The 12,779-nt window shown below is 39.2% G+C and overlaps 1 protein-coding gene across 2 annotated transcripts in view; it reads left to right on the top strand.

The window, feature by feature from the left end:
* The window catches only part of YEATS2 (YEATS domain containing 2), a 65,693-nt gene that overhangs the window by 37,236 nt on the left and 15,678 nt on the right, over positions 1-12,779 (top strand). For both annotated transcript variants that reach the window (XM_061636369.1, XM_061636370.1), the window contains exons 24-28: positions 154-285; positions 971-1,069; positions 2,617-2,728; positions 3,563-3,636; positions 5,934-6,013. In XM_061636369.1, the coding sequence (XP_061492353.1) occupies positions 154-285; positions 971-1,069; positions 2,617-2,728; positions 3,563-3,636; positions 5,934-6,013 (497 nt within the window). The remainder of the gene's footprint in view (positions 1-153; positions 286-970; positions 1,070-2,616; positions 2,729-3,562; positions 3,637-5,933; positions 6,014-12,779) is intronic.

Here is a 12,779-nt window from a genome sequence, read left to right as displayed (position 1 = left end):
GGTGGTATGACCAGCATTCCCTCCCCACTCAAGCCCCTTTTTGTGGTTGTTTGTTCTCAGCTTAAGTGAGTAAGCAGGAGAGCTGATCTCATAGTCTCTTTATCTTTTGCAGAAAGGAGTAAGAACTCTCTTTAAGTATTGCTTCTATTGTAGGGTTGTTAAAGATCCACTCCAGTCAAAATAATCCACAGCAGGCTATTTTGACAGTGCCCAGCCAACTCAAGCAACTGGGTATGAGTGCTGCTTCTGGAGGAGTCCAGACTATATTGATGCCTATGAACAAAGGTAAAATGTAGTTTGGCAAGATAACAAGTGTGTATAGATGCTTCTCATGTGACTGTTGGGACAGTTCAGGTCACCATAGTTTAGTTTAATAAGTCAAGATATGAATTAGCCTTTTGGCTGCACATGTAGCCCCTTTGTACAAGCAAGCAACCAAACAAACTGGCCAACAAGGAAATCTTCCATTAACTATAGTTTTCCATTTCATCCATACTGAGAAGTTATAACTGCCATCTTTGGAAAAATGCAGGATGTTAAGCAAACTTTGAACCATGGCTTCATGTTCTGGCTATTTCCAAAGCTGGTGACCAGAGTTTCCTGATTAAGATGAAATGGGAATCTATGGTCAGTTAGAGACTTCCTGGTTTGTTAGTGCCAGCTTGTGCAAAGAGGGGGCATGCGCACTCAAAAGGCTTGTTCATATCTTAACATACTAAGCCGAGGCATGATCATCCAAGCACAGTCATTATTATGTACTACATATCACACACTATTAACACGGACACTTGGCTTAAAAACTGCCATAGACAAGTTTTAGTTTCTTCTTCAAAACACCATGTAACAACTGATCTGTAATTCTCCACTAAGATTAGTAAAATAACTGATCAGTGCAAGTGTGTAGCATTTTGGTTATTTATTGAAAATACCTGTCTATCAATGTGATACCAGCATTTCTCTTTTCTCTCAGTGATTCAGTCACTTTCTTCCAGCAAAGTATCTGCAGTTACACCAGTAACTTCAACTAATGCAGTTGTTCCAAGCTCTTCTGCAGTGCCTCCTACAAAAGGTAAAATTAATTATCTGTTAGTTTATTTATTTAGTAAATGTATACCCCACCTTTCCTCCCAGACCTTGCCGGGGTGGTGGTGCTAATTATTTAGGAATGTGCGTTGCTTGTTTGTGGAAACCAGTGACATTATTGGTGAATGTGACTGAATCGGATCCTGGTAGATACTTTCCTAGAAGAAAAATCAAACAGGAAATTAGGTGACAAAAGACTTGCCAACCTGATACTTTCATGGCAAATGTACTTATGGATATGTGCCTCTGAGCTCTGTAGAACCAAGTAATCCTAGGTGCCAGGTGGGGAGTGAGGTGGTGGATTGCCTGTCACTTCCAAAGCCCTCCCTGTTGTGCCAATCACAGCAGATGGTAGGATAGGTGACACTGTTTTTCTTCTCTTTTTTTGTCCCAGCAGATCTTCTTTTTGTAAAAGCCCCCTCCCCATTGAAACCAGTGGGGAGGAGAATTAGCTACAGGCATAGCTGATAAGCCCAATAAGTCTCTCAAGAGGAACAATGGGGCTTTGGATCCAGCAGCCTGCTATGCTTCCAACCCATCCCCCAAGCACCCTGTTTCAGGTCATAATGCCAACTAGTACTGGCACAAAACCATCAGTAGTAGATCTATGCCTGCAGAGCTTTTGTGTGGCAGATGTGCAACACACACACCCCGCCCCAGGAAAGCTTCTTTCCACCAGTGGAGATGCATCGCCGCCTCATCCTAGATCCCTAAAGTTGGCAGAGCTGAGGGCTAGGATTGCATTGCTTAATAAATAAATCTGTAAAAACAGAAAAAGATACAAGATACTCAGAAGGAATGTCATATCCATGGTCAAATTCCTTTATGCATGAGTACTAAAAAGGCATGCAACAACGCATACTCCAGTTGCATAGTAATATATGTGTGTTTTTCTCTGTGTGCCTTCTCCTAAAATGTGATTGATTAAATAATGCTTTCCAGCAGCTCAAGAAGTACAGCAGTGCTTTCGCTTGGGAGTCTTAGGGACAGTGCTAATGGGCCTTTAATGTATTCCTCCCGTAAGGAGTTGCTGTTCTCAGCTGAGATGTTTTCCAAAATAATAGAACAGAAATGTGCTTGTATGGAATATAGTACTTCAAGTCAGCATCTCCCAAAAGAACGTTCTTCCAATATTCTAGATGTTGCTGTTGACTTTGATTCCACCACCACCTTCCCAGTTCATTTTTATTTTTCCCCCCTTTGATGAGGGTGGAGACTCTTCAGGAATGCATGAACATTTTAAAATTGTTTGGGTCAATCACATTATTTTACACATATTTGTAGACTACAAGAAGGGATCTGGTTGCTTAACAGCAGCAATGAAATCTTTGGAGAAGTAGTAATCTTCCTCTGAAGGTCCTGTTCTTGTCCTTTAAATATATATAAAAATGCAAATATTCAGTTATACATACAAAATTATCACTTTGGCTCTTTTATTTGCTGGTTCATGTGCTGGATTAGGCAAATGTTGCTTTTTCTACTTTTGGCTTTAACATTCTTGATTGATTTTTTTTAATCTGTTATCTTTTGAAGTTAAGCTGGAGCATGATTCAGCAGGACAGAGCTGCAGTTCACTGGTCTCCCAAGATGGTCAGGTGACAGTAAAAGCAGAGGAGAGCTCTGAACTTGGAAATTATGTCATTGGGTAATTATTCTACCAAGTTAAAACTGCATGGTTTGCAACAGAGAGATGGAGTTTCATAACAAATACTCAGTTATACTTTTGTAGTCCACTTGGATTTCATGAAATGGAATTCCATACGTCTCATTTGCTAATGCAACAAGTCCTGCTGATATGAAACAGGCTTCTCCAATCAAAATATTGGAGCTCAATCCAAACGGCCTGACACTAGTTACAATGGATCTTTAGGTAGGCACTAAATGAGTAAACAGATGTGTCAAGAATTCTTGCCCACCAGAATACAAATCCGGTGCTGCCATTCCTCTCACCAATCAGCTTTCGATCCAGTAGAGGCATCCACTAATTAAAGTGAAGGGGAGGTAATTTTCAACAATTTCCCTCTGCAGCCCCCATGCACCTTCCATGCTGTCCTGTAGGGTCCCCCAACTGTCTGGAACAGGAAGGGTCAAGGGGGTGGAAGGGGGAATCTGCAAAAATCTCCTCCCCTTCTCATAGCTTAGTAGATGCCTCCACTGGGTCAAAAGCCGTTCTGCTTGGATTTCACACTTTGCTCTGCAGATGCATGCTAACAATGTACTGGTTGTTGCATCAGTACCAGTCTGCTGAATACAGTACTGAAAGCAGCTTATGCTCATGGTGCATAGAAACAAGTTAGCTTATTTACCTGAATCTTGTATTTGTTCTATAGCTCTCTGCAAGGGTTGGGTATATTAATCGTTCACGCATGTGAGTTATGGCAACCAGGCGCTTCTTGAGAAGGCCCTGTTTCTGACAACCTGTATGCATGAGTATCATAAAGCAATAATATAAAAAATGCTAACTCTTGCTTCTTTACAGGACAGAATATTTAGACAACCTCCATCAACTTTTGACAGCCATAGTGAAGAAAGTTCCGTTAATTGCAGAGAGAAGTAAGAACCTGAAGGAAAACGCTTGTTTAGCAGTAATTTATAGATAGCATCACATTTTATATGGGAATATGATACTGAATCAGACTATTGATCCACCTAGCCCAGCATTGTCTACTCTGACAGGCAGCGGCTTTTCATGGTCTCAGGCAGGTGGGTCTTTCACCTCTCCTGTTAACTAGCCATGTAACTGGAGATGCTGGGGAGTGAAGTGGGGACCTTCTGTCTACAGAGCATTTGTTCTGCCACTGAACTGTGGGCCTTCACTGTGGCCATTTAACCTTGAGATTTTATAATGGACAATAACAGCCAAAATAGGCCAAGGAGCATCAAAGGCCATTCTTTGCAAAGCATATAGAAATCTGAACAGTCTCAGTACTCCTTATGATTCGAAGCATACTACTACTAAACCTTTCTTGTCATGTTTTGTGTGTTGCATGTTGCAATCCATGATTCATTTATTTAAAATATTTCTTAACTGCCCTTTATTAAAAGGTTCCAGGGTTGTGTTCAAAACTTTGAATAAAATTCACACAACAAAAAAAATGCAACTTAAAAGTAGGGATGTCACCACAGAAAACGTCCTCTACTAACATGCCATCCATAACATGAATGATCTGTTAAAGAGGTAGGCTGTCCTCAGAGCATTTAAGGTCTTCTGAAGAGGCCCTATCTCCATACTTCCAACAGGCTAGTATAGGATGTGGCTCTATTCAGGTGTTTGGGCCTCAAGCCATTTAGGGTTTTAAAGGTATGCACCACCACCTTACATTGGGCTTGGTAGTGGATAGGTAGCTAGTGTAGATCTCTCAAAATGGTTATATGAGCAACTGTGGCTGTACTTGTCAACATTCTAGCAGCTGATTTTTAACTAACTGAAGTTTCTGGGTCATCTTAATGGCAGCCCCATGTATAACACCTGTAGTCATCCAGCCAGGAGGTTCCCAGGGCAGGCTACCCCTGTCCAGGAATTGTTGCACCATAATAACATCAGTAACACTTAGAAAAAGTATGAAGTTTCAATGAAAAAGCATTTCAGATATGTTACCTCAGTAATCCTTACCACTATTGATAGATTACAGTTTCCTATCTTGCCACTGCTGGTAGTTCTCATGCAACCACATGTCAATTTCATCCATTAGAGAAAATACACATTGATTGCCTACCTGCATGTTGACCACATGGTTAGCCCTATTAATGTTTCTGTGGTAACTAATGTACACGGATTAAGGGAAACTTGAAACAGCAAGAGCAAGTCTTCACAACTAGGTGGCAAAAAGAAAATATGATACGGGATGCCATAAGTATGTGTAATGCCTATTTTTTAAAAACGATGTGTAATTGTGTGGGGCTCCTACTTTGGAAACAATGTCCTCTGGTTTTTGGATTTGTTTGTTTTTAAAAGAAACTCTTACAATTTCCTGCTCTTATATTTTCTTTTATTGCATTTATGGATTCTTTCTGCCAGCAGTTTTTCTGTCTTTTCCTCAGTATGTGTGTGCGTGTGTGTTTAAATGATTGGCCTTAAGTGAATTCCTTGGCCTAGCTTAACAAATAATGGTAATGACTTGATGTGGTATTGCTGACTGATTTCCATTTTTGAGCAATTAGAACACTTGTTTTCATTTTCCTCTTTCTTTTCACTTTGTTCTTTGGGTTACTGTACAATAACATGAACTTAGAAAGTGCTCGTGTTCCATAAGGTGCACAAGTAGGGAAGTTGAGCCTTTTTATTCCACCTCTCTTTGAGGAAAGGCAGTGGGGAGTCAGTATTGACTGAGTTGTCTCTCAAGAATGGGAACACTGAAAAGGATTTGCCGTTACAAGAATGTCCTGTGGTGACAGTCATCTTGCTTACTCTGAATCGCTGTTCACATTGATAGAACTCTCAAGTAAGTGTTTAGATGCGATTGCCAGTTATTTTTTTAATGCTGAGGCACAGGAAGCCAGTATATCCTTCATACAGTCATCTTCCCCAGATACTCTCAGATACACAGAGAACCTCTTCTGCCCCCCTAAAGAAATTCCACAAATCCTTGCAGATATTTCCACTACCCCAAATCTCAGAAGAGATTCCACCATCCAAAGGATTCCTAGCTGCAGTAAGATCCATTGATACTTGTCTTGATTGATGCTCATTTTTAAAAGTTTCTTAGTTCTGCTTCCTCTTAATAAGCATCATCTAACTCCTTAAAAAAAAAGTTTATCTCTTGACAAAATGTTCAGGAGTAACCAGTCACATAATATATATAGTTTTATAGCAAAATCTAAATAATTGTCATTTTTTCTCTCCTTTTTAGCTGAAGATGCTAATTCTTTCTGTGCCGGTTCTGTGGAACGGTATTATAGCTGGAATATTGGAAAACGGAGAGCCACAGAGGTAAATCTTAATGCATTCTATAAAAATGAGCTTAAATCCTCAGAGAAATGTCTGACGGGAAATCTATTCCTCTGTGGAGATGATTTTGATTTTTAAAATTTATTCCAAAAGCTTGCTGTCATATCTGAAATTAAGGTCTTATTTAGTATATACTCATTTTCTATTTTAATTTAGTGACATTTGGCTTAATGAAATGTAAATAAATTTAAAGTTTCAAGTTATTTTTAACTTTAAATGTGAATCCTTGTGTAAATGGAAAAATTCTTCTTTGAGAGTTCCACCATGTCATCATTCTCTGATATCCAAGTTCTGTCCCAATAACCTAAACTAAATGAATCAGTTGAGAGGCAGCATGGTGTAGTGGTTAGAGTTTGGGACCAGGACTTGGGAAGATGTGGTTCAGTTCTCCACTCAATCATGAAGCTTACTGAGTTACCTTGACCGGTTGTACAGTCTTATCCTAACCTACCTTGCAACAATATTTTGCTAATAAAAGGTGGAGAAACCATGTATGCTACCTTGAATTTGTTAGAAGAGAGGGTGGAATAGAAATGAAATGAATGAGTCATCTGGACACCACTGCCATACAAGGCTATGCACTTCAATCAGTTTTGCACAGGGAGAATAATGAAAGCCTCTCGTGAAAGGCAGGTTTTCATCAGTAGCATCAGTGGAATTAAGGTCACCTTCACTTTAATTTTCCCATTGCAGATTTATTAATGATGTTAAATGTGTTACAAAAGCGTTGTACAGCTCAGCGAGATTTTGAACTGCAAAAATGCTATTCATTCGGTTTTTCTTATTCTTCTGTTTCTCTTTCCTGTTTCACAAAATGACCCTTCTGTTGTCAGCAGGATGAGGGAAAGAAGGGAGGGCACCCAATAAGACTTGCATTGTTTCCAGATGCAGCAAGCTCTAACAATAGATAGATTTGCCTCTAAAAGAAATTTTAAACTTTTGAGCCTTTAGCAAGTTAAAGACCTAATCTCACTTTGATTAGATCTATCTGTAAGGGCACATCCAGATATAGTGGTTTGTGTGTGTGTCATGTGCTTTGGATCAGACAAGTAGTATGGAAATTCAGGGTACTGATTGCTGAGTCAATAATTGCAAGACCACAGGAACTAGCAGCATCAATACAAGTTGCTGAACTACTGTCATGCCAAAACAGTGATGGTACCCCACAAATATCAGGTCCAGCCCAGGCAGGTTGCAACTCCATTACTGTAGGGTGGGGGAAAATAGGTTAAGTTGTGGATAATGCTTATTTTCTGTAGGATGTAAACATAGGGTGTTGGTAAACAACAAGCAACGTCCTGAAGAGTAAATTTCTGGCCCAGGTCCTTCTTTCGAACAGACGGTGTGTGCTTCTGCAGTTAAACTTGGACTTGTTGCTTGAGATACACGGAAGCACACATCTGTCTATTTGACATGAACTCTCAAGAATGACTAATCCCATACTTCACTTTGCACAGTCAGGAGGGACCATAATAAACAATCGGGGACTTTGATCTGGAGAGAGTGTACAGGTCCAAATGGAATAAATGCCTAGTCCTGTTTGCCACACATTAAGCATGCATGCAGACACTGTACTGCCTTATCTGTCTCTAAATACAAATCAGGCAGCCAGAAACATAAGGAGATTTACCCAGGCCTTTGATGGCTGAAGGGGACAGTTCCTGGCAACCTAGGGATCCCTGGGTAAACTGTAACTGTATTTTAGAATGATTTTCTTTTTATTGCTGTTAAATTGTTTTGTTATGTTTGCCACCCTGGGCTGCTTTGGGAGGAAGGGCGGAATATAAATTTAATAAATAATAAGAAAGGGAACTAAAAGAAGCTAAAGAGCAACAGTCAATCCTCCAGGTTTTCAAAAGATACAATGCCTTTCTGCAGTTCAGCTTGGGCAATACATTCACTAGAGAAGAAGATGAACAAATACAATTTTGTCAATAGAGAGACTGTGTCTGTGACAACTGATGATGAAGAAAAGCTGTTGGATGCATGATACAACTCCAGTGTAATGCTTTCAGAGTACACCTAATATAATTACCAGCACATTTCAGAAGTTTTGTAAAAAGCAGTAGTGCTACATTCATGTATTTTCAATTCCCAGAGGAGTAGCAGTGTTAGTCTCTTGCAAAAACTAAGTCTTGTGGCACCTTAAAGACATAACAAATTTATTATGGCATAAGCTTTTGTGGACTACAGTCTGAATCAGTGAACTTATCTGATACATCTGGTGAACTGGACCGTAGTCCACAAAATGTGTCCCATAATTATACAGCCACGGGAGTAGCTGTACACTATAGCCAGCATGGATTTTTCACATTCCGCAATGTTAAATTGAAAATACCCCCATACCATTCTGATGCTTCCCATAATCTCATTTCAAAACAAAACCTTACAAAACTTACAGTCCTGAACTCGGAACGCTTGCTTAACAACCCTTTAAATTTTCATGGCGATACACAAAACAGTCAGAGACAATAGAGTTCAAAGTCTAAAAAGAGAGAGAGAAAAACCAGACCCCTTCTGGACTTTTTTCTGGCATAGTTTTTCTAATTTGTTGAAATTAATTAAAAATCAGCCATGTTTAGAGAGTACCTGTAATCCTATTACTGACCTTTCCCCAGACTCTGACCTTCATCTTCTGCAATTTAAACATTAAAAAAATGCCTAGCTGATTTTTAATTAATTTAATAAATTTAGCATTGAAGCCAATGATAAGCTCGCTCATGCTCAGTAAGAACCAACTGTCCGTGTTCTAAAAGTCAGACTCACAGTTGCTTGGCTTGGCTCATCAGGGGCCATAACCACACCAGATCTTTATTTCCCTTTAGACAGTCCTGGCTTCCCCCATAGAATCCTGGGAAGTGTAGTTTGTGAAGGGTGTTGAGAGGAGACTCCTATTCCCCTGACAGAGCTCCAGTGGCCAGACTGGTTTAACAGTCAGCCACTCTGATTGAAGCTTTGTGAGGGAAACAGGGCATCTCCTAGCAACTGTCAGCACCTTTCACTAACCACACTTTCCAGGATTCTTTGGGGGAAGCCATGACTGTCAAAAGTGGAAAAAAGTTCTGATGTGGCCAGGGACAGCTTTGGTTTAAATTTGGGTGGGAGACTACATGTGCCTGCTGTAGAATAAAAAGAATGATATTCACAATGTTTTCCTTTTGGAAAGGAAAGGGGCTTCCACTTTGCCCAGTGCCCACCTACCCAATTTCCCCCCTCCCCTCCCTGCGCTCCTCCTCCCTTCCCTGCCTCTCCCCTAGGTCGGTTTCATCTATCCTAAGCATGATTGCACAGGAGTGAATCCCATTGAACTCAGAAAGCATGCAACTGATCAAACCTGCCCCTTCCCTCCTCCTCCCTCCTATCCCCTCCCTCTTGCCCCTTCCCTATCCCCTTCCAATCTCCTCCTTCCCCTCCTCCTCCTTCCTCTCCCCCCCTCATCAGTTTTACTTATCTTGAGCATGATTGCACAGGAGTAAATCCCATTGAACTCAATAAGCATGCAAATAATCAGATCTGCCTTTCCTCTCCTTTCTCTCTCCCCTCCCATCCTCCTCTCTTCTTCCTCCCCTCCCCTCTTCCTCCACCCCTGCCCACTCCAGCCCTCCCTCCCTCTCCTCCTTCCCCCCATGGTCAGTATCATCTATCCTAAGCATGATTGCCCAGGAGTAAATCCCACTGAACTCAATAAACATGCAAATGATCAAACCTGCTCTCCTTCTCCCATCCTCCTCCTCCCTTCCCCATCCCCTGTGCTCAGTTTCACCTATCCTAAGCATGAGGCATAATTTTACTGAACTACTGCTCAAATACAAGACTTCCAGCAAGACAGAAAAGATGCCAAGAGACCAGCTGGACCAAACGAGCACTGGACCATTTTCCAAGTCTTCCTTTTTTCTGAAGGGAGACATAAAGCAATCTGGTATGCTGGTGAAAAAAAGAAAGGTATTCACTAATTGTGAAAAAAGTGGTGTAAACTACATACTATACTCCCTGAACATGAAAAGAGCATAAGAACATAAACACTCACTACTGCTACTGGATGCAACTACAGCAATTAGACATGGAATGGACAGTGAGATTTAAAAACAAATATTAACAGAAATGACAAAATGGGAGAAGAATATGAGAAAGATTATTGGATATTATCATAAGCGTTGCCTCACAATATTAAAAAAAATCCAAGTTTACTTTTGGAAGAGTGTGAACTATCCCCTCTTATCTTATTAAGTAAGCTTTACAAAACAAAACAAAAACCCAGTGAAGTGTGCATAGCTCTACAGATTTTTGTGTACGCTGCCAGTGACTCTGGCATAAGCTGAAAAGCTTCAATAAGCTAGCACTTACCAAAACTGCAAGTGTTCTACTGTGGAGCAGCAAAGGTTAAGCCACCTAGCTGTCTTATCTATTGAGTGTAACTTTGCAAGAGAAAATGTCATTAGGGACATAATTCACACTTTTGCAATTAAAAAAAGGCCAGAAAAAGAGAGCCTTTAAATTGTATTGGTTTATTGTCTGCAGGCCTGTTGGTCCATTAGAATTTAATTTCATTTTTAAAATCAAAACATTGACAGTTAATGTACAAAAATGTTTTATTAATTTTAATAATATTTTGTTAAGACCAGAGAAAGTTACAAAATAGTCAGCAACTTTGGTAGGACTTTTTCAGGCTGAGTGTTACATGAAACAAAATGGCAAATGGGAAGGGAATTTGGGAGTATGGTAGAAAAGTCCTGATGTGGGCCATGGCATAGCTTAAGGAATACAGAAAACATCAGCATTAAAATAGAAAATATGATTCATGAATTTGTATGTATGGAAAGGGACTGTGGTGTGGGAGAGGGCCCATGGTACAAGTTTGGACTGGATCCCCCAAAATGATGCTTGGGCCTTGTGTAATATTTATTAAATTTCTATCCTGCCCTTCCTCCCAAAAAGAGTCCAGGATGGCAAACAAGGAACAAAACATCTTAAAAAGCAATTCCAACACAGACACAGACTGGGACAAGGTCGCTTAAAAAACTTGTTGAAAGAGGAAGGTCTTTAGTAAATGCCAAAAAGATAACAGAGATGGCACTTGTCTAATGTTTAAGGGAGGAAATTCCAAAGGGTAGGCGCCATAACACTAAAGGTCCACTTCCTATGTTGAGTGGAACGGACCTTCTAATGAGATGGTATCTGCAGGAGGCCCTCACCTGCAGAGTGCAGTAATCAACTGCGTATTTATTTATTTATTTTATTTATATACTGCCCTAAGCCAAAAAGGCTGTCTGGGCGGTGTACATAAGAGATAAAACAAGCACAATATATAAATACAATAAGTATAACAAAATCAAAGATCAAAACAAACAATAACAAAGAACCAACAACGTCAAAATACAACAATAATGAAAATACTGATAAAATACACTATAAAATACAATTTATTTATTTTTTTTTCCAATAATTTTTATTCAGATTTTCATAAAACATACAAGACAAAATCATAAAACATTCAAAGACAAAAAACAAAATCAAAAATAGTTAAACAAAAAGAAAAAAAGAAAAGAAGAAAAAAAAAAAAACAAAAAAAAAAAATAAAGAGTAAAATATTGACTTCCCATTTGTCAAAGATCAAATCAGTTATAAGTCTATAATATATAGCAATCCTGTCTCTTAAATCATATTATAAAATCACTTTCCTCCAGTAGTTATCTTACTTAATCATCAAATCTCATAAACATTACTTTATTCTTTCCACAAAAAGTCAAAGAGAGGTTTCAATTCTTTAAGAAATATATCTATCAATTTTTTTTTCCAGATAAGCATATCGATTAATCCATCTCATTACTAATTATGATAATCTTATTGTCATAACCATAGTCAAAATAAACATTTCAATTAATCCATCACATCAGAATCTGTTAGGTTCAGTAATTTCAGTAGCCATTGTTCTATTATCTCTATTAGTTCCATTTTCCATCTTCCATCTTCAGTAGTCTTATTAAGTCCAGTAATTTCAATATCCAATCTTCCATTATCAGTATTCCATAATAATCTTGCTGTCAAAGCCATAGTCATATAATAAGAGTCTGATGGGAATTACCTCTATCCCAAATATTTTCTTGCCATCCATTCTGAATAAGTTGCTGAAATACTGCTGTAAAATCATATCTCTGTTCTTTTTTTCAAAATACACTGGGTCATCTCTTAAAAGTTTTTCCATTGTCACATGGCTGCAGTTAATTCCATAGATTTTCTCTATATTGGGCTCCATCACATCATTCCAGTCCAGAAGATAATCCATGCCATTGATAACTTTATCTCTAGAATCTTCATTAATTTCTTCAGAGATAACATTGAGTTCCAAACAATAGATTTTATTTCTAAAGTCCATAGACTCCAAATCTTGTTCCTGTTCCACGTTTGTTCCAATCTCCGGGATCTCCTCTCTCACAGGGACCCCTATTCCAGTCTCCAGGGTCTCCTCTCTCACAGGGACCCCTATTCCAATCTCCGGGGTCTCCTCTCTCACAGGGACCCCTTCCAGGGTCACCTCTCTCACAGGGACCCTTATATCTTTAATCTCCTGCTTCATTTTACTCAATTCAATTTTCGTTATCTCAATCTCATTCATTATTCTCTGAAACATAGTTATTTCCAGATTCTCAGCCACTTTCTTAATTGCCATTTTAAAAGAAAAATATAGGAAAACCACTTCTTATTTCAGCAACAATTGGGTTAATACTCCAAACTTGGTGACATCACAGTA

This window comes from Rhineura floridana, chromosome 7 (genome assembly GCF_030035675.1).
Source record: "Rhineura floridana isolate rRhiFlo1 chromosome 7, rRhiFlo1.hap2, whole genome shotgun sequence".
Taxonomy (NCBI): Eukaryota; Metazoa; Chordata; class Lepidosauria; order Squamata; family Rhineuridae; genus Rhineura; species Rhineura floridana.
Note: the sequence above shows the minus strand (reverse complement) of the source record. Positions and strands in the feature narration are given on the sequence as shown.